This window comes from Neurospora hispaniola (genome assembly GCF_033458365.1).
Source record: "Neurospora hispaniola strain FGSC 10403 chromosome Unknown B0T23scaffold_2, whole genome shotgun sequence".
NCBI classification, from domain to species: domain Eukaryota; kingdom Fungi; phylum Ascomycota; class Sordariomycetes; order Sordariales; family Sordariaceae; genus Neurospora; species Neurospora hispaniola.
Genome location: NW_026944407.1, coordinates 1,656,116 through 1,676,818, shown reverse-complemented (window position 1 = coordinate 1,676,818; position 20,703 = coordinate 1,656,116). Strand labels below are relative to the sequence as shown.

At 51.1% G+C, this 20,703-nt stretch overlaps 5 protein-coding genes across 5 annotated transcripts; 1 reads left to right on the top strand and 4 right to left on the bottom strand.

The window, feature by feature from the left end:
• Positions 1–696: 696 nt before the first annotated feature.
• Positions 697–2,778, bottom strand: B0T23DRAFT_373399 (Di-sulfide bridge nucleocytoplasmic transport domain-containing protein). The gene is made up of 3 exons (XM_062836793.1): positions 2,369–2,778; positions 1,288–2,219; positions 697–1,229 (listed from the first exon to the last, which is right to left on the bottom strand). The coding sequence occupies exons 1-3, from the start codon at positions 2,475–2,477 to the stop codon at positions 885–887; spliced, it is 1,386 nt and encodes a 461-aa protein (XP_062695330.1). The 5' UTR covers positions 2,478–2,778; the 3' UTR covers positions 697–884.
• A 171-nt stretch (positions 2,779–2,949) lies between these two features.
• On the top strand, positions 2,950–4,848 carry B0T23DRAFT_332548 (uncharacterized protein). Its single transcript, XM_062835743.1, has 3 exons — positions 2,950–3,719; positions 3,786–4,264; positions 4,330–4,848. Exons 1-3 carry the CDS (start codon positions 3,186–3,188, stop codon positions 4,607–4,609), a joined length of 1,293 nt encoding a protein of 430 aa, XP_062695329.1. The 5' UTR covers positions 2,950–3,185; the 3' UTR covers positions 4,610–4,848.
• A 1,447-nt stretch (positions 4,849–6,295) lies between these two features.
• B0T23DRAFT_393364 (putative dis1-suppressing protein kinase dsk1) lies at positions 6,296–7,952 on the bottom strand (the record flags this gene model as incomplete). Its single annotated transcript, XM_062838069.1, has 3 exons — positions 6,296–6,736; positions 6,793–7,124; positions 7,184–7,952. 3 exons carry the CDS (start codon positions 7,950–7,952, stop codon positions 6,296–6,298), a joined length of 1,542 nt encoding a protein of 513 aa, XP_062695328.1.
• Positions 7,953–13,022: 5,070 nt separating this feature from the next.
• On the bottom strand, positions 13,023–14,456 carry B0T23DRAFT_311427 (uncharacterized protein; the record flags this gene model as incomplete). The annotated part of the gene is made up of 5 exons (XM_062834639.1): positions 13,023–13,375; positions 13,448–13,512; positions 13,590–13,707; positions 13,772–14,141; positions 14,289–14,456. The coding sequence occupies 5 exons, from the start codon at positions 14,454–14,456 to the stop codon at positions 13,023–13,025; spliced, it is 1,074 nt and encodes a 357-aa protein (XP_062695327.1).
• A 3,722-nt stretch (positions 14,457–18,178) lies between these two features.
• B0T23DRAFT_74013 (uncharacterized protein) lies at positions 18,179–20,050 on the bottom strand. The gene is made up of 3 exons (XM_062841724.1): positions 19,820–20,050; positions 19,270–19,752; positions 18,179–19,198 (listed from the first exon to the last, which is right to left on the bottom strand). The coding sequence occupies exons 2-3, from the start codon at positions 19,708–19,710 to the stop codon at positions 18,314–18,316; spliced, it is 1,326 nt and encodes a 441-aa protein (XP_062695326.1). The 5' UTR covers positions 19,711–19,752; positions 19,820–20,050; the 3' UTR covers positions 18,179–18,313.
• Positions 20,051–20,703: the final 653 nt, after the last annotated feature.

The following is a 20,703-nucleotide window of genomic DNA, read 5'->3' as shown; positions in this document are numbered from 1 at the left end:
TACGTATATAGCTGTGTTCCCCTAATATCTCACCGAGCAAGTGGAAATATCCATCTTGAAGCCCGCGTTTGCATGTGTCCTTCGGCTTCCGAAATCTGTGGTGGATGGACCCTGGAATATCTCCACTGACGTCGCGCCGCAGTCGGAGTAGGGGAAGGACAAGAAATCCAGTCTCAGGTATTGGAGTGTGTCAGGTAAGAGTCTGTTTAAAAGACCAGAACTTATCGGAACACTTTCATCACCAATTATCGTGAAAGTAGACATTCTCTGCACATCTTGTTCTATCATACAACCGAGCCTGGAGAGTCGTTTATTTGTAAACTATACACGGTTGGCTGAGTTTTGCCTTTTACATTTGACAGTGTTTGATTATGTTTGAGCAATAGCTCGATTTGCTGTTATTCTCAACGGTTATTTCTGAGTCAACATTCGTACGGTGAACATACACTTCTAGCACCTAATAATCAAGAGAAAAAAAAAAAAAAAAAAAAAAAAAGAACCAAAAGGACACACACGTGCCAGGAACATGCCAGTCGAATGCATGACATACCAGCTTGGTCATTGCCGATCGGAGATCTGCACGTTTCGCGAGTTAAAGTGTGGGGTTAGTGCAACCTTAATCCCTCATCGGTTGTGGCACGTATGGAGACATATGTTATATATCAAGTTCAAGTTCAAGCCGCCCCTACACATTCCGGTATACCGAAGCACCTAAAGCAATCGATGCTCAACCCTTCAAGAGATACATACCCAATATGGACTGGTGTTACACAGCGGGGCATCCAACATGTCAATATTGTCCTGCTAGCCTAAAATTAACCTAATGGTGACATGTATTCCTAAGAGTCCAGCATCCAACAACCCTCTAACCGTGAACACGACCCCTAGCCCCTTCTTCTCTCCCCTTTGCTTGGACTTCTTCGGGGGGTTCGCGGAGGCAGCATCATTCTCACATCGGGGGAATTATCAGTGTCGGTCGCCTCGTCGAAAAATTGCTGACGAGCTCGTCTCGGGGTTTCGATGGGCGCAAAGATGTACGCCTGCTGTGGATTGTGAAACGCTGGGGTGCTAAAGATTGGATGAAGGGGAGTCGGCGGCGGCGCTGCTACTGGTGCCGGTTCTGCACGCTTCCGGGGAGACGATGGTTTGAAAGCTCCGGAGTCACGTAGGGAGCCGAATCCTACATTGGTACCAATGATAGCGACCAGGAATGCTGATAGGATAAAACCCTTCGTACAAGTTAGCGATGGGCCCATTCATGGTAATGTGCGCGAATCTCCAACTTACCCAGGTTTTGTAGGATATGATAGTGAAGAATTCGTTCAATATCTCGGCCATATTCCTTGCTGAGATCTGGGTCATCATCACAGTCGACGGGTCCTGATTCATACACGCTTCCCATTCGTTACAGGGCAACTCCAAAGCCGGTGCTCGATTCAACTTGGGAGCGCACAAGTTTTTATGGTAATTGCTTGTACATTGCGATATTTCGTGCATCAGATTTGACCGAGCCCTGTCAGCAGCCCGCGAAAGATCGTTGCGTACAGCCATCACACAACTGAAGACTGCGAACAGGATAACGCCGATCAAGAACGTGTTGATGACGAACTGTAGCCATCTCGAGAGCACCGCCGGAGCAGCAGGGTATTTGCTGACGGTGTCGAGGAAGCTGGTAAGCCAGCCAGAACTGGCATTCTTGTCTGTCGATGACCGCCTCCTTCCAGGCCGTACGCCCTCCTCCCAGTCATTATCAGATTCGTCGGATGCATGGTCGAGGCGAGATCGTACGCTTCCAACGTCTCGGTCGCCGCGCTGGCGTTTCCGCTTCCTTACTTGTCGAGGACGCCCATTTTGAAAATATTGCCTGCTGAACATGGCCTTGCCTGCTTGTAGTGGTGTATAAGCCGTAGCTGGGATTCTGAAACTGTCATCGAACATGGTCTCTGGCGTGTCGGGTGGCATTTCAGAGATGTCCGTCATGGCGGGACTCGCCTCTGAGGGCGACTCTAGCGTCTGCTCATCGGGTCGCTTCTGAGGTGTCGTAAAGGCGGGGTTTCGGAACTGGGGCGCCGTTGGCTTATTGTGTAGTTGGGGATTGAAGGATGTATTAGGAGGTTTCAGGGTATCGCGGTGCTCGTTGACAACGTTGCTTTGGGGAGCAGCTGAGGTGGCTCCGAACGTGGGGTTGCTAGTCTTTGATGGCTGTGAACTGAACGAAGCTGTTGGCGCGATGACGTCCTGTCAGCAAGAAGCTACTAGAGAATAGCATTGGAGACGAAACCGAAATTGTGCCACCGCAGAGTCAATTTCAAGAAGAGGCGTTGGCATTTGTATGTTGCGCCGCATGCTGTAGAGGAGTGCGACCTACATAGTGGTGGTTGCTTTGACAGTAAAGAAGCAAAGGGACTTGTGTGATCCACGGGCGGTTTGTTATCAAATTCCCATTCCATTGGCGATTCGTTTCCTCGGCGATCCATGATGACGGGGCGGTCGACGTGCGCGTCGATGTTGGTGTGTTAGGAAGTTCACATTTGTCTTGGGGAGTTGATGGGTGGATGGACAGTCTTATGGTTGAGAGCAGAGTAGAGGAGGGCGGGACGACGTCAAATGGTCCTCCCTTATTTTTTTTTCTTTGGATACAAAGCTTCCAAAGGTCAGGGATACCGCGGAAGTTACCCAGGACAAAAAGTTCGGTCGTCGGTGGCAACGGCGCGCCAAAGTAAACACATGGAATTCGGTCCCAAATAATTTGGCCCTGGTCGTGACTGTCTGTCTTCTAGGTACCTACTCTAGGTAAGCGAGCTCCCTGGCTTCTGCTGCGTGCCTGGAGTGTCTTCAAGTAGTAGGGACACCCCACAGCGTGTAAAGCCACCCCGTGCAAACTATCACTGCACTGACGCAGCAACACCCGGCGCGGTAGATTTGCTCGTGGCTAGACAGCGCACAGACCAAGCGGCCAGCCCGTCACCTCGTTTGGGGATGGATTGGAGAATTGAACCGACTTGAACTATTGTCTTTTACGCAAAACAACCAAACCGCCACTCAAAACACCGAAGAAATTCCAACCATTGCGTCGTCTTCTTTTCCGCCGATAGATTCTGCGTCTGGAAGAAAGTCCACTCTTGAAATATCCCAACGAACTATCCCGCGTGCATCAGCATATCAACACCCATTCAGCAACAGCCATGTCGGACGCCGCTTCTCCGGCGGGTTCCCCTGCTGCCGAACCTACTGAGCATCGCGATGAGGACCAGGTCAACGAGACACACCAGGACGACGGAAGCAATCACGGAGGAAATGACGAGGATAACGATGGAGGCAACGATAAGGATTCCGATGTTTTGTCCGAAATTGACGAAAATGAGTTTGGCGATGATTACGGCTCCCGACCCGTTGACATTGACGAAAATGTGGCCATGAAGCTGAAGGCGCGGAGGAAGACGACTACAGAGACGACAAAGAAGCCAAAAGAAGGACGGAGGCCCAAGAAGCGGTCGCGTGGTGACGATGACGTTGACGCTGCGGATGACGACGGTGAGCGCCGACCACGCAAGGTCCGCGCTGAGGGCGAGCGGCGTGCTAGGAAGGAGGTAGAAGAGCAGGAAGCACAGCAGGAAGAGAACCTCACCCCAGACGAGCGCAGACGGCGCGCTTTGGAACGCGCCATTGACGCTGCTGTCAAGAACCCCACCAAGCGCAGGCGAAAGAAGGACGATATCGTAAGGAGTCTCCCAATGCCACGTGCAGGCTTTGTCATACACGCATATTGACCGACATTTAAACAGGACCTCGAAGAGGAGACGGATGAACAGATTGCAAACCTCAAGGTTGCCATGGAGAAGGCCTGCGTAGCCGACAACGAAGCCCGCGAACAAAAACAGCCGGCCGTGCACAAGCTCAAGCTCCTACCTCAAGTTACCGCGATTCTAAACCGGACCGCAATCCAGGACTCCGTACTCGATCCCGAAATCAACTTCCTCCAGTCTGTCAGATATTTCCTGGAACCTCTGAACGATGGAAGTCTACCTGCGTACAACATTCAGCGTGCCATCATGAGCGCGCTCATGAAGCTTCCCATCAACAAAGATGTGCTTTTAAGCAGCGGCATTGGCAAGGTCGTCGTTTACTACAACAAGAGCAAGAGCCCCAGCGCGGACATCAAACGTGATGCGGAGCGGTTGCTGGGCGAATGGAGTCGCTTGATCCTGAAGAGGACTGACGACTACAAGAAACGTCACATTGAGATGCGTGAAATTGATGTCGGGTATGTTTCTTTTATCCATCTTCCTCTTAACAACCAACCATGCTAACCCCTGCTTCCTTCACTAGTGCTGTGAAGCTAGGCCAACGCGAAGGCGGCAGCTCCCAAGTGACACTGACCCAGCGTCCCGCCGGCAAGTCCCGCTACGAAATCGAGCGCGAGCGCGCCCTCGCTCCCGAAGTACGCAACAACAACCGCGCCAGGCCCGTCGGTCTTCCCGCAAGCTACACTATTGCTCCCAAGAGCACGTATATCCCAGGCCAGGCGCCGACCGATCATCGCCCCATTGGTCACAGCGGTCACGAGGCTTTCCGGAGGATGACCCAGAAGGGCAAAGGCAAGCGTTAAGAAAGTCGTTTTATATCCTGGTTCCGGGTTATAGCTCGATTCTCGTAACGATACGATACATTCATATCAAACGGTTGATCAGTGCATATAGATATGGCTGAGCTCAATCGAAGTGGGGGAACAAACGGATGGAAAATGATATAACAAACAGTAGAGTTGAAAACATCAAGGGGGTAGGTGCAGGACTGCCTCCTAGCTGGATTCCTTCCCGAGAAAGAAAGCAAAAAAAAAAAAAAAAACACGATCACTGCTATTGCTGCGGCTGCAGCAGTTGCTAAGGGACGACGATATGGTTTGGTGAAGGATTTCTCTACATTTTCACAAACGAACGACAGGGTCCGCTCGGTTCTCACACATCCATAGAATGCAATAGGGGCATCTGGGCAAGCTCCGGGGCGCAAATTAATCGTTGCACATCATACACTTGAACACGTTTTTTTTTTTCCTTGCGGAAAAGATGGACTGATCTAGATAATTGTTCCCACCTGGTTCTTTTGATGGATTCAGTACTATCAAGCAGGTCATAAAGGGGTCAATGGATGGAATTACTAGCACAGACGTACCTGCTACCGACGAAATGCCAAGAGTAGTAGATAACTTACAGACTCACGTCTTTCGTATTTCAAATCATGGTCCACATCTCTATTGATCATTCCTATAGATATCCAGATGACGAGAAAGCACCAAAGTGAACGCTGGACAACGTGACCATCACTAACTTTTCTGCCTCTGTAGCATGTTGACTCGACCCAACCTAAAAGGATTTTTTTTTTTTTTAAAAAAAAAAAAAAAGAAAAAAAAAAGGAATATATCCAACGTAAAAGAAAAACCATAGACGAATAAGAACCGATCCAAGAATTATGAACAGCTTAGCTTTATCATGTATCGCGGTATCCTATCTCGAGCCTATCGATCCATCGCAGACGTGGGGAACATGTGAGAATGAAATGTCTAAAATGTACTTGCTAGTCTGAAATAAGGAAAAACATCGAAGGTATCTGATCTTTCGCTATAGACATGCAAAACACACTCCTCCTTATAAACACACGAGAAAGAACATGAAAAACAGCTCTCTGCTGAAGCTATGATAGACAAAGCTAGATCGACTCGCTGAGAAGGCCAACTTGCGAGCTAGGAAGAAGGCTAAGTAAGGTAAGGTGTGGATATTTTCTTGTTCCACGGGGATGGGAAGGTATATCAAGGATCGAGATGATGTACTTCCACGGTATAGATGCAAGCATCTTATCCTGATGTAGAAATTCTTATTCTGGTGCCGGCAGAGGCTATGTATCCGCCGACAAGAAGGGGACTTTCCGGATGTGAAACAAAGAAGAGGAATGTCTCTGATTCCGGTCTAGTACCCACTTGTCTTGCGATTCATAGCTTGCCTGCCAGCGCAGCGGTAGAATGAGCGTTCCAACATCTTTCTGCATTATACCAACAGAAGCAGAAAAAAAAAAAAAAAAGATAAAGCTCTCTCTCCAAGGTGTGTGTTTCCGCTCAGGAGTACTAGGAGTGTCCATACCAGCCAGCCAGCTCTCCCTTCGTTCTTATTGTTTGTCACATGCACTACCCTCTCCCCACACTAGCCCCTCTGTCCAAAAGTGTCCAGTGTCCTCGGTGGAATTTTGAGCCTCCGGGGTCGTGTCTGACATTCGGACGTAACGACAAAAGAAACAAAAACATTTATCGCTTCCTAACCTCACTTGCCCAGCCCTCTATACCCTCACCACGACTTCCGACCTCTACCTTGTCGATCTTGATGCCCTTCATACCAGGAGTGTCCTCGAGCCAGCTGTGTCCCGCCATACCGCCTGCATTGGCTCGTCTCTCGGGTATCAGCTCCAACATGGGCATAAGGAAGTCTGCAATGCGCTGAGCTTCCTCTGCCTTGAAGTGATATTTCTCACGCAGTACATCCGGCAGCGCCCAATGCCTCAAGCGGTGGATGTTACGTAGCTCGCCTTTTCGGTTGAAGATCTCTTGCGACCATTTGCCGGATAGACAAAGGGACTTCGGGAAGGCACCCAGAAGCTCGATAATCTGCGCGATGTGGTCGTCGTCCTTGCCATACTTAGTTCCGGACTGCGGATCGAAAAGATAGTCGCCGGTGATAAGCTCGAACACCTGTGGTCTTGTGTTAGCATCTGCGCTACATCATTATTCAGGTCAAATTTACGTACCATGGCAGCCATACTCCAGACATCCGTGCTTGCACCCCACTTGGCACCCAGAATGACCTCGGGCGACCGATACTGTCGCGTCTGAATGTCGTTTGTGAAGTGGTGGTTGACCCAGCATGCGTTTCCGAGATCTGCAATCTTGACACTGATAATGTCAAACTGCATATCGTCTAGGTTGCGCTTGTCTCCCGAAGTCGCAGGGGGTGTGGCCGTCTTATCTAGCGAAATTCCCGAAACCTCCTTGCTCAGGAGATCGGCGCTCTTCTCACGCCGACTTTGGTCGTCCTCCCCGTTCTTGTTGTGGAACGGAGATCCTTCTTGCGATTTGGCACCTGTTCAATGTCAGTCAGAGATTCGTGGATAGCACTTTCTGCAAATCATTTCTACTGACCTTCCGCCAACATCTGGCCAAGCGACTGGGGTGCTGGGGAGGGGAACATCGATCCCTGATTGAAGCTGGCATTGAGAGGCGAAGGCAACGGCTGGCTGCCAGTAATTAGGGTCCTCCGTCTCCTGCGACTATTCCGAGTGTTCTCTTTGTCGTTGGGCTCATCCTTCACAACCCTCTTCACAGTTTGTTCAACGTCGCCAATTTCAATCAGGACGTTTTCGGGCTTGAGATCCGTGTGGATGATGCCACATTCACGGTGCAGGTAGTCGAGCCCGAGAAGGACCTGTTTTGTAATTTGTTTGACGAGAGCCATCGGAATACCCCTGTGATTCCACCTCTTGATGAGACCTAGGAGGTTCTCTCCCAAAACCTCGAAAACCATGCACACGTGGGTGCCATTGGGGCCCTTGTGTTCGAATGAGTCGAGAAGGCTGACAACATGTCGGCGACCGGGGTGGTTGGGATTCGCTTGGACGATTTTGTTGAGAAGCTTGATCTCGTCGATGGCGGTTTCGGTGTAATGGGCGGCGGAGCGTACCACCTTGAGGGCTACGTGTTTTCCGGTGGTGTTGTCTCTTGATAGCCAGACTGTCGAGAAATGGCCCCATCCGAGCTTGCGCACTACGGTGTATTTGCCGTCCTTGAACTTTTCGCCAATGGTGACCGGATGGTAACCTCCCTTGCAGTAATCCTCCTGATCCTCCTCATCGGCAGTGTTCTCGGCGATGTCCTCTGCTGCCGAAGAGGACGAGGTCGGTGAGTTGGTCATAGCTGATGCTAAGTGTGCGGCCCTGTAAAAAGCACGATTGTAAGTATATGAGTTCACGATGGTTGTTTGGCCAAAGTGTTGTCACGATTGGGGAGGATGGTGGGATGCGACAAGCGACGCGGAGTTAGGCTGGGGGGACAGGTGGCGGGGTCTTAGTCAGGGTTGGGTGGGCTAGATCTGGTTCTCCGCAAGATGCCAAACTTTCAGCAGCTTCAGGACTGGGGTTTGGGGGTGTGCACTGAGCGGAATCGCAAAAGCGGGGGGGACCTTGTCTTGAGCATTGTCCTTATTTGTACTGCGATGTCGTCGACTTGGTTAAAATGATCGCGCCTCTCTAGAGACGGGGGAGTGAGGTACGGGCCGGGGTTTGCCAGGCGACGGCAAAGGGGGAGTTCGCGATAAAAACAATAAGAAATGGGCAGTAACCTGAAATTCTTGTTTGGGGTTGGGCTGGGGAGGAGTGGCTACGTAGGACGTCGGCCCTGAAAAGGAGGAGCGGTATGATGCAGTCTTTTTGGACTTGGAGGACGTGAGGGGGCTAGGATGGCTGCGTGATGCAACACAGGAAGAACCAAGGCCACCAAGGACACCACACCGTGACCTCAACATGGAAAAGTGATGCCACACCCACTCTCGAGCCAGCCACGAACAGGCTCACAAACGAGCCGCAAAGAGGTCGCGAGTCTTGTGTGTTCCAGGTTTCGCTTTCGCTCTCCCAGGGCTCTGTCTGTCTTCACTCGAAGCTACCAGTGATACACCCATGCGTGTTGCGGTCATGTCTGTCGTAACTCGTAGCGCGGAAGAACCTGGCTAGACAGGATGAATCCAATGGTACGCTTTCCCCTCCATGGACCCGGCCTACCGTACCCCGCCACTTGGCCAGCGACACGGCTGCCCGACGAACCAAAGGCTGTCCAAGCCCAAGAAAGAGAAGGCTGACACCATTGACTGCACTGGGCTGATACATATCTCCAGGGCAGCGAAATACCGACCGAACGAATGCTTTCTCGAAGCCGTGTCACAGGAGGGGGGGCGGAGGGGGAAACAAATAACAAAAAAAAAAAAAAGGAACAAAAAAGAGGCCGAAATATAGGTATGCATGAAAGGAAGCGCAATGCACCTACCCGGGACCGTCTGTGGTAATGATGGGCTTCAACCCGTCCTTCTTCCTCTTGTTATTCGTATTGTTGCTGCTGTTTTTGTTCAGATTGCCGTTGGAGGCAGTCGCCGCGGGGGATGAAGCTACTTGAGCCGAGGTTTGCGCCGTATTGTCTTTGGCTTGTTGCGATCCGTTCATTGTTGGTATGTAGAAGGCAGGCTATCTATCGTACACGGGCCGGAGCGCGGTATGAAGACGAAGTCGTGATCGGTTGGTGGTGAGGAAATACAGCAGCTGGAGTGCGCGAACTTGCAAAAGTCGTTGTCGTTAATAGTGAAGACAGGAGAAGGAGAGGTTGATGGCTGTGGGGAAGGCCCAAAATGCGATGCGACGGCGGCAGTAGTGGAGTGCAAAAAGGTCTCAAAATCTCACTGCCCTGCCTCTGACAAGTCCCATGTTAGCTCCTGATGCCTTGGGGCATTGGGTCATCAAAACAGGTTCAGGTGACGAAACGCGACTGATTCGTCGCCCAGTAACATGGCATAGAAGGGTGCAACAAGTTGATGGGGCAACGGAGGAAGATCGAGGCCGCCGACTGTTGCCTGAGCTCGTTGTGTGTCGTGCGCATCGATATCCAAACTCAAGTGAAATCGCTGCGGCAATCGAGTGTGTTGTTTGCGCCAGTAAACGTTCGTCGCCGGTCCTTCATCTGATGCTCCCCCCTGGCTAGTAACGAAGATGCTGGATGCGTTTGGACGGATCGCGCAGTGGCGGATTTTCAGGCCAAGAAACGTGAAGCATCAAAAGCACGCCGCGCCTGTGATTGCAAATCCGCGCCATGCAATAACGATAGCTTATGACTAACCTGGAGAGATATGCCTGTGGTCTTCTTGTTATTCTAGAAGTGTAACGCAATCGCTGGTACTGGCAGTATGTGGGCGAGAATCGAACCAAACAAATGACAATGCCGGTATGGATACTGTAGTGGGTTGCTGTCGTTGTTCAAAACACCAGTTGGGCGGGGGTTTTGAGGGCCTAAAGATTGGGCAAGGGTTTTGGGCTCGTGATAAGGAAATAAGAGGTAATCGTTATGCTTTGGTCGCAAGTTTAGTAGGTGTCCGGTGGTTCGCCAGTGGGATCGCGAGATTCCCTCGTGTCTGTCGAGTTACTCACAATGAGAAGTGGAAGAAAGCGAGAAGTCGAAAAAAAAAGAGAGCTTGATTTCGCGCGCGACTTGACAAGGACGGGACGGACGTCATCTATCTAGTAATAGCCGCTGCGGACTGCAGTGCCGCCGTAAGACGGGAAATGTGCCTTGCCTTGCACGTTACGATCACCTTTCTCGCTGCCTTACATATCGATGTATGTACTTGCTATAGCAGGGTGGTTGGTAGTTGCAACAGGAAGAAAGCGGAAGAGTTCGTTTGGTTTCGACGTCGGGTGTCCGCAACCAACTGCTTCAAACCGCTGCGGTACGTACTCTTGGTATAAATACGGTACAGTATTGTAGCGTACAATGTGCCGGGAGGGGCTGAACAGTGGTAAGGTAGAAACTACTAGTACTGGTCGGCGGGGTATCACGGGTTGGAAGGTGCCCTTGGGTATAAGTCGCAAAGACATCGCTCGATACCTAGTGCTGGTGCAAGATAGGATATGCGATACCGTCCAGTCCTCGAGATGTCCAACCAACATGCTGAATCAGAGAACAGAAGTAGCATCAAAGACGTTTTTTTATCGTACTCAGTCAAAGACACACCGAAACAAGAATGGAAATGAGAAAAGGTACTATGATCTCGTCTCCACTACTCAGAATTGCGACGGGGTGAGAAGAAAGAAGTGTAAAAAAAAATATGCCATGCCTATGAGATGCCCAACAGGGTTGGCAGGTAATCCAACTTGATCTCCGTGGAAGGGGCCCGAGGGGTTCTTCGCCAGGGGCTGTGCGCGCGCAATCAGTCCCCCATACCACCTAGTCCCAGCCAATCCATCTCTTCATGTCGTCGCAACAGAAAGAACGACCCAGCATATGAAGCGATCGTCCAATCCTCAATCGTCACTCACGGTCTCACCCGACTGGCTGCTGGCGCAGGTAGCCCTCGGGGCGGGGTTCGACCGCTGCTGGCGTGGTGAAATCCTGCAGCTGGTACGGGGTGTTCCAGGTTGTCACAGCTGCCCGTCATCTGTTTCACACCAGCCCGATCCTTTTTCTTCGTCGCGACATCACTTGACGACGGCGTCCACTAGCATCAGACCAACCACAACCACACCCAACCCTTGGAGGTTGAGCCGCTTAAGAGGGCGGACGGGACGGAACTTGGACGTGATCCGCAAAGTGTTTACAGCTTTACTTTGTTTTCTGTCCCGTTTCTGCTCTTTCTCTTGTACATGATGGACGGTTGAGATGCCCATTGAAACAAACCACCAACGGCAGACCTGGCTGACCATATGGAAGCTACTATTTTCATACCTCTGTCCTCGACGGAGCTCGAATCTCGGTAACCCCTCCTCCCCAATCTTCGCGATTAACAGAGAGAAACTTTGAGATGATTCAGTGCTTGCTTGTGAACACAAAGCCCACGGCACACACGTTCCTCACTGACAACAGCAAAGATGGTCTGTATAATTCATCTCATTCACATTCATAAACAGCTACATACACTACTTTACAGAATGGAACCTACTAGCACCTGATGCGGCCAGGGCACCCATCCCAACCCCTTCTTCCCATTCGCTTGGCAGGCCCTTGTCCTGTCCCTGCACCCCGCGGTGTCGTTCGTTGATATCAGTGGTCGATGTCGTTGTCCAGCTGTTCCAGGCTGAACCAGGTTGCCAACCTCTCCTCCCCCCAAAGAAAAAGTAAAAAACCCATCTTGACCCGACGGCCATCTGCATTCTTTCGTCATATCTTCCCTTCTCGGATCGTGAGCAGTCAACGTCAAGTGTCCATGTACGCTTGAGTCAACATTCAGGTCTCATCTGGGTCGGCCTAGATTTCATTCGGCCGGCAAACTTCCTATCCCATCATTTGAGCCATCAAATTCACTTCGTCTTGTTCGTTCTGCCAACATCCTCGTATTTTCCTCTATGCGTATTGGGATAGCTCGCAGTCGCCAGCCGGTATGGATGCTCTTCGGTACCCATTTGCGTGCTCGGCAGGTCTTGAAGTGACCTTGCCGTAGGCTATGCAAATTGGGCGAGTCGCTTCGAGACTGGCCCAACACATACGCGTTGGGACTTCGAAAGCTGCATCAACAAAAAACCTGGGCCCTTCCCATGGGGTTTCAGATATGTCCGTTGTGCATCTGCGGTGAGGCTCAGCTATCAAGGTTTTTCTTTCTTTTTTTTTCTTTTTTTTTTGTTATTCCCCTAGACCTCGTCTCCCGACGAATCCTATAAGACGTCCGGCTGATATACGAGGCATGGTTACCAAGTGTTTCTGCCGACCGCGGACTTTCTCGAGTCTACCTCCATATCATTTGGAAGAGCTCGGGTGGGTTTGAGTGTCCTTCGAGTTGCTGGAGCGTTGCCAAGAAACGGTACAAATTCGACTCTCTGTCGAGGGTCTCCGGGTACTGGTACCGTATCCGTACAGCATCATCTCAAAGCCTGCAAACGCAGGACCGTCTCTTTCAGACACACCACGGTGTGAAGCATATTGCTGAAGCTATGTCTCCCTCTGCATCAGAGGCCATCTTCGAAGCACCTAATCACCGATCTTGGGAGTGGTGACTGTTGACAATCATGCTCCTGAAAAATTGTGGCAAGAAATTGTGGTGCGTCTCGTCCAACGGGATGGGGCTGTTTCCGTAGTAGGAGCTGCTCGCGCCGTCCTCTCACCCTCTACTGAGATGATGTTATCGTCGAATTGATAACCCGTACATCCTTTCGAGGAAATACTGATATCTTCCGTTTTGAATATCGACCCTCTTATTATGTTGCTCCTTCTTCTTTCCGTAACATGTCGTATACCTTCAACTCTTTGCTGACTTCCAGTCTTTCATTTCAAACTGGTTGTTTAGCGGTCTTGAGAGATCTCGTTCGATATCTGTCTCGACCGACCTGTCCGTAGTGCTGCTGCTTGTCGGCGGTATCGCCAGGATGCTCTGGTCGCTTCTGTTCCTGTACTTTCTTTCGTCCCAGTCGGATCGGGCTCGACGTGCTGATGCCCCCGCGGATCTATCACTTTCGACGACTACATCGATGCTCGGCTGCGATGGAGGGTCAAAGGTGTGAAGGAACAGAGCCCTCAGGGTGGGTATTGAGGCAGCCATCATGGCGCAAGCCCCCTCGACAAGGGCACAAACAACCAGAAGGAATCCCTCGTCTATTCCAAGGGTTAGCAGGATTTCACACCAGAAAATCGGAGGCTTTTGTGTGTGGGAATAGGAGAACTTACAGCTGAAGTCATTACTCACTATGCGGCTGATTGTCGACACCTTGATAGCACCCGCGATTCCGGCACTGTGAGGTTCGTCATCAGATTAGCGAAGCTCCTGTAGGATTCTTATAGTCTTGAAGGTTGGGGCCCTTTCACATACAAGACCCCCATGCTCATGGCTATAGCCACGCCAACCTTTTCGCCTCGGTACATATGAAATCGCATAAGGATTCGCCACGGTAGAAGCGCCAGCACGAAGTCACACACGGCTGAATAAACTAGAGAGGAGTAGTTAGTAAAAAAAAATTGGGGTGGATTAGCGTGTTTGGGTCAGATACTCACTTCCAAGAGCAATCGAGTAGGCAAGGAGGCCGTCGGGGGACCAGCATTTTTTATTCGTGATACTAGAGTTCCATGTCGCCTCCGGGGGCTCGCACAGAAGCCAAAACAAAAGGGCGGTGCTGACTTGGCAAAGCGTCAAAGTGATGATGATGAACCAGACGAGTCGCTTCAGCCAGCCATCCGTGATTCGAAGAAGCGTCACGGCAAAGGATACTTTGCTGAACAGTACGTGGAGAACCGATGTGGTGCCATTGATACCGCCGATAATAGACAGGTACTTCTCGTTTTCCCCGGGTACAGCATCAGTGTGTAGCCCGTATCCCATCAAGACGGAGGCAGTGGTAAAAACGGTGTTTATGAAGAGTAGAGCCTTTGTGATGAGACTGTGTCAGCTGTATCCATGTGGGGAAACGTCTTTGCAAATACCAAGAATGGCTGGTTGGATAATCATTACCAAGGGGGGGAACCAAGGCAAAGAGTATGAAGTTGTTGAAAAAGATATGGATGAGTGGCGTACCCAAGCTACTATTAACAAGTGATCATCCCACCAAAGGCAGCGGCCACGAATGACCTTGCAGTACAAGCGAAGGCCTACGAAGATGGTGCAGGCGGCATGAATACTCCAAAATATAGCCAGCAACGCCGCTCCCTGAGGGTTGGAAGACGGAGGAACGTAAACTGACATTTCTCAGCGGCTTTGAGGGGAGCCGCTGAAGCACATGAAGGTACAAACGGTGCCGATGGGGACCAGCTGCTGGCGGGAGGGCCGAGGAAGGCCCAACGCACGGGGTTTTGCTGTCGACAAGAAGGAGAAGATCCGTTGAAGCTTCTATTATCAAAATCGAGGCAGTGGATCCACCATGATAGACATCTCTGAGATGTATAAAAGTCGCCGGTTGAGAGCCACAAAGGAAGATATGTCCGCTCTTGTCGATATATGTATCTCTTTCCTAGTCGTTGGACTGTCGTCAAGCTGAGAATCGAAATTAAAGTGTTCGGCAATGGCTGTTGCTCAAGGACCTCGAAGTTCGTAGTGTTTTTTTGGTTGGGTTGGGTTACTTGTCCGGAGTTTGTGGAAATGGAATGGGTGGTGGTCGTCAAGGGTATTAGGCTCGATGGTCGTGGTTGAGTGAGAAATGTTGCGCCCAAGAGTGGAGAGATCTAAAATGAGATAACCTAAGTCGGAAGAAGGGTGTTATCCCCGTTCGTCCCGAATTGGATATCTACCAGCCAACTCGACCTGGAAGGGGCAAGACAGGAAGTAGAACACGACCAAAACAAGAGGCTAGGGGTGACGAGTGTGTAAGCGTTAACCCGGTGATTTGACCGTTCATCAACTGCTGGGTTAAGCCAGGGGCATGGTGTTGTTTTTATCTTGTCCACAACGGCTTCTCCTGACTTGTCTAGGCCCAGAACTCCAGCCCGCACCTGTCTGGCCCCTGACCTTGCTTAGTTCGACCGAGATCTCCTCAAGGCCAGTTCAGTTTGGGGTTGGGGGTTTGCTTCCGCCCATCAAAGCCCACAGGGCACCATCATGAATTTGCCTGGGTGATTCCGCAGTCTCGCCAGTGTATCTCGATGCGAGAATGTTGCGGAGCGGAGCGGGGTGGGTGCAACAGTCTGAACTAAACGTAAAAAGAAGGTAAGAAGAAAGAGAGATGTCCGCTGAAGGAGGCCCCCTGGTGTCCCTGGTGTCCCACTCCCTCGGGGCTGGAGATACGATACACTTCTGCACGGGCAGTAAATGTTAGCTCCGGTTTTTGCGAGTGGCAAATAACCTTGATTTTTGCACAGGAAATGGCTATCTGGTCGTCTCTTTGCTCCCTGTTTTTTGTGAGGCGGCTGTATCCAGCTAACGTTTGATATCCATGCGGAGGTGTACAAGCGATGCTCTGTAATCCATGCCACCGCGGACGTCTCTAACTCGTCTTGTCGTCATTCCTAGCGCTCGCACTCGTTGCTTGCGTGCAGTTCGCCAAGGACGAAACGCCAGCTTTTTTTTTGTTCGAGCCATGTTGGTGGTTCCCAAGCTCTGGCAGCCAATGGGATCTTTCCGCACTCCTGACCGGGAATAACCACTTGGGATTTGGGGGACGGGGACGGTGAAGCCACGGTGAAGTGCTAGGAGCTTCCTTGCGCGTTACAGCGGACCCTCTGTGAATATCGGGGAGTGCACATCCCGAACATCTCGCCGTGCCTCATCAGGTGGTGGTGTAGTGTAAAAACTAGTCTGGGACACGCTCACACCAGACGCATCCAATGTCCGGACTAGGTATATTCACACCACCTGCTCGTGTATGTTGGAGACGATCGATCTCTCGTGCAACATATGCTCCCACCTGTTGTTCTTTGGTACTCATCCCATCCACCACTTGCTCCTAGTGCAGTGGGATCGGGGCGAGACGAGACATGGACGGCGAAACAACCATGATCTCGAATTGAATCTACTAGCCTAAGTCCGCCATCGCCGTACACGCCCAAGAAAAGTGTCTGGCGTACTAGGCGAAGATCAGGAGGTTAGCTAGTAATAGGACAGCCTGAGATAGCACCGATGGTGGACGATGACAAACGCATCTACCGGTGAGCGACCTTTGTGAAATGAAAGATGGAGTCGCTGAATAGCGGGATGCGAGTTGTCGGGGATTATCGAATATCTGCCGTTCAGGCGCGCAACAATTCACTTGACATTGGATGTTGTTCCATGCCTGCAACGTTGAGATCCACATCTCCAGATCACGTGAAAACTAGCACTTCCCCAGTTTTCAGCAGGGATCTTCCTTCGGGGTTTCCCTCTTCGTTTCTTCTTTCCTTCTCTTGACTAGGCCAAATCAACAACAAATCCAATTCATCCATCCGCCTTTCAAGCTTCAATTCAACTGAAGCGCAAGGGCATTGTTGACCGTGAAGGAGAAGGAAAAAGCCAAGTGAGGTTCAAGGAGGTCCCGTTTGTGTGTTCCGCTGCCGGTCCAAACCGAGCTTTACCAGTTTGACAATCACGACCAAACGAAAGCAAAGAGAGCGAACTAGAAGGCCTGAAACGAAGGATCAACTGATCAAAAGCAACCTTATGGAAGGCGGCGTCCTGCCGCGCGGCAAATTCGGATTTGCAGAAACTGAAACTAATGGATAGGATGTGCCAACTCTGTCACGTGCATTACCTTCCTCTACCTCTACCTCTAGAGATAGCTGTGGCGGGCGGTGATTTCCATGGTTGTCGCTGCCACATTAAGACATCTGTCAATAGATGAGGTCGGACTCGTTGATGGTCGGCGGGAAGAGGTAAGCGGGTTAGCACAAGCTATATACATAGGTGCTGAAGTTCACCGAGGTCCTCCGGCCGGCCGGCGGCCAGTGCGTCCGTTGCCGTTACCTAATGTTTACGCTTCAACTCTGTTGACATCAAGAGGTTCAGGTGCCATACACCTATACCTAAATCACCTCCAATTGTTCAACTACAACTACCGTCCCACACAAGCACTATCTGAACGAATACGACAAAGAGCCTTAGCTCGGGGCCAGCTGAATGAAATTTCAATTAGACTCCAATCACACTACATTGGAGCACAGTGATTGGAACCACGCTATATAGGTATGGAGCTTGAGCCCTGATCGCTTCCACCTCCGCCGGCCTTTACACGCAAAAGGTTAGCGCGATGAACTGCAAAGTGGCGATAACTGTAATCTCCGTACAATCGATGGCGGCATTGCTCGGTGTTGTAGTGTGGCAGTACCGCGCTAACAATGGAATCATATGCCGGCCAAGATGTACTGCGACATGCGTAGGGCTGACGTTAAGGTACTCCCACAAACTGTCGTGTTGGCCCCTGATGAACTGGAACCCGCCCCGATGACACCTTCTCCAGCGGGAGCCACGGCCCATGGGGAAGTAGAAAGTACAACCTCAACACTTCGACGGGAGCCTGGCGCTCTGGCAAAAGCAAAAAAAGTACGACAAGAATAACATCAGCACTCAAACAAGGGGGTGAGGCTATCGTGTCTGATCTCAAAATTGATGAACATCGGGGTGGTAGGATCCGCCGTTCTATTCCGCTTGGAGATCAACACACGATCACAAACAACGGTTCTGGAGGTCGGACCCTCGACAAAATCGCGTGAGTACAGATACCTGCCCACGCTGATCTCTAACCGCGAGAACAAAAGAAGAAGCAATTGTCTCTGTCGGGTCTTCCCGTCCTCTTGGGCGATGCTCATCAAGGTGGGTAATCAGCTTGCACCCGAAGCCCCAAGCCATGTCTTGACTTTGGCAAGATAACCACCTCGAACGCCATCCACAGCACCAAGGTCTGTAGCATGAGCGATATCCGTTTGTGTTCCATCGGCATCGCAACCTTTAGTGTTTTCGCGCGCACTCGGATTGACGGCAGATACGTCGATAGCTGACTGGATCAACGCCTTTCCGGCGCCCGATTTCTCTTCTCTTGTTGCCTCTGTCGATCCTCCTTTGTTACCATTGATGATGATTGAGTTGTTCACCTTTTGGAAGACAGGTGGGGTGGACGGTAGAGTCAGGGTATCGGATCTCTAGTCCGATGCATCGTCACCTCCGTCCTCTTCCTCCTCTTCCTCATCCTCCTCCTCATCCTCCTCCTCCTCTTCATCATCATTACTGTCGCCATGACCACCGCTGCCTCCACCACTTTCACTTGCCGATTCTAGCTGCTGGTTGTCATTGTCAATCGGCACATATAGCAAAGATGAGCCGTGCGTCGGCGCCACCATGAAGCTGCTGTGGGTGTGATTCGTGGGAACTGGCTGGGGCTGTTGAGACGCATATTGTTGAAGAAACGCCGGATGTATTGGTGCTGATGTAGATATAGCCTGGGAACCGGGAAGGTTGGAGCCCGTTTGGTCATATTCCCGATGCGGAAGCGGTGTTGAGTCTCCTGATCTTGATTCCGGTGCAGATCTATAGGTTGAGAGCTTTCTGACCTTGCCGGCTCCCGAGGGTTCTGTCTGAGTTGTCGGTTCTTTCTCTTCGTTCATTTCTGCGTCATCTACCTCAAAAGGCCGCTTTTTATGCTCAACATGGGGCTGAGGATCGATTTCCTGGCTCACAGTCTGTTGCTGTTGCTGCTGCCATGCCACAAAGGCAGGATGAACAAGAGGTGCGGGAGTTGATTTGAGGTCCTCTACCACCGCTGAGGATATTTTGACGGCTTCCGATGCACGCGTCAAAGCATTCGATGCAAAGTTCATTAACTCATTCAGCTGTACGATTGAAGGCGAGCGGCCGCCACTCTGTGCATCCTCCACCCAGCCGCGGATGTAACCAAAGGACCGTTCCGCGGCCTTAATCTCCGCAGCGAAATACGCTTGCTGGGACCACTGCTCCAGCTCTGGACACCTTGCCACTACACTTGCCGGGAAAGGTGTGGCCTGGCTGGTGTTGCTGGTCGGAGGTTGTGACTGTGTTGGACAGGTTAGTTCTTCGCTGCTATGCCCGGATACAAAATCAGTCAAAATGGTTTAGCACTTACCGGCTGTTCTCTCTTTGCCTTTGGAGGCCTCGGTTTCTTTTCCTTAGCAGGCTTTCCGTTCCCCGAATCCTCAATCCCGGCCATTTGCTTCGCTTCAGGCGGTACTCCCGGCTCCCTGACGACGATATGGTCATGAGCATCGTCCTCGGCCGCGTTCCAAAAGCCATCCAAAGGCCAAGAATCCGCCAGCTTGCGGTTGGCCATGTACCATTTTCTTATCCGCCCCTGCATGGTTTTCGGGACCTGATAGAGGCGAGGGTAGACTGAAACGAAGCCAGCCATCTCTCGCTGGGTTAGATCCACATCCTCTGGGTCGATCCTCTTACTGAACTTTCTCGTGACGGTAAGCGCAGGATACTGCTCTGAAGGCGGCATGAATGGGAAATAAACAAATCCTTGGTGATGGATTCTATCCGCCTCTGCACGACTGTGGCGTGTCATGGTGAATGACTGTTGATGCTCGTGGTAGTGAAGGTACTCTTGCTGAGGGGTCGCGGATTGTTAGATGATGTTGAGGAATGAGGTGGCAACGACTAGATACGGTACGTACGTAATTTGCTCTCAGTCAGTCACGTCCAACTTGGTTTGATGAACTTGAAGGCAGTCGAGGCGCGCTGGAGGTGGTTGGTTGACGCGCCGAAAGAAGGACGCGATCCTTGGGTCGTTTTAGTTTTAGTTTTTTTTTTCTGGTAAGGAAAAAAGTTAAACCGCGACCGAGGCACAAGAGATGCTGGCAGCGATTTCCAAGTTTGCCTCTCTTGCTAGTGGGAGGAGCAAGATGTTGTCTCTCCTCGACTTTGTCGCCTCTATCAATTTCAATCGGTCGTGTCACGGGCGCCTGTTTGGATGGCCGAGCCTTGGTGCACCACGGTCCAGGTCCGATGGCCTATTCGAATGGGACGAAACAAACCCCAAGGTGAAGACTTTTTAGCCGGCGTAGTCTGCGGGCAAAAGTGATACTATCAGTCTAGAGATGATATTCCTCTTGTTTAATAACGAGCCGGACCGAAGTCGAGACTGCCGGCGGGAAGAGTTGCATGGCGGTCTGGAAGACTTGACGTACTGGGTGGCGAACCGACGATAACTATGGGCAGGCAAGGTGTGCCGCCCTAAGTCAATCCATCCTCACTTCGGCTTAAGTAGATCGTGAAATGGAATTGCTAACATCGTACAAGTCGGTTGACATTGGTGTGCGAGAGTCCTTGGATCGTCGACGGTTAAGTGCACTCGATCATCGCCCTGTTTGTTCGTTAACGCGGTGAACCCTGTTGACTGGAATGAAAGGGCCCCTACCCTTCGTACGCGCTTCATTCAGCGAGCTATCAACTCCAAAGCCCAGAGAATATCAACAGGCAAGACGAGCTTTTTGCATGTCGCTGTTCTCACGATGCGGGTTTGAGCGAGTTCGACGCATGTGATGTCGGGGAGAAAACT

Coding starts and splice junctions, on each gene's coding strand:
- B0T23DRAFT_373399 (XM_062836793.1), bottom strand. CDS start 2,477: ATGGATCGCCGAGGAAACGAATCGCCAATGGAATGGGAATTTGATAAC. Junction 2,220..2,368: donor GTCAAAGCAACCACCACTAT/GTAGGTCGCACT, acceptor TCGCGCCAACAG/CTTCGTTCAGTTCACAGCCA. Junction 1,230..1,287: donor TCATATCCTACAAAACCTGG/GTAAGTTGGAGA, acceptor ACTTGTACGAAG/GGTTTTATCCTATCAGCATT.
- B0T23DRAFT_332548 (XM_062835743.1), top strand. CDS start 3,186: ATGTCGGACGCCGCTTCTCCGGCGGGTTCCCCTGCTGCCGAACCTACT. Junction 3,720..3,785: donor GGCGAAAGAAGGACGATATC/GTAAGGAGTCTC, acceptor ACATTTAAACAG/GACCTCGAAGAGGAGACGGA. Junction 4,265..4,329: donor ATGCGTGAAATTGATGTCGG/GTATGTTTCTTT, acceptor TTCCTTCACTAG/TGCTGTGAAGCTAGGCCAAC.
- B0T23DRAFT_74013 (XM_062841724.1), bottom strand. CDS start 19,710: ATGACACGCCACAGTCGTGCAGAGGCGGATAGAATCCATCACCAAGGA. Junction 19,199..19,269: donor AGGCAAAGAGAGAACAGCCG/GTAAGTGCTAAA, acceptor TGTCCAACACAG/TCACAACCTCCGACCAGCAA.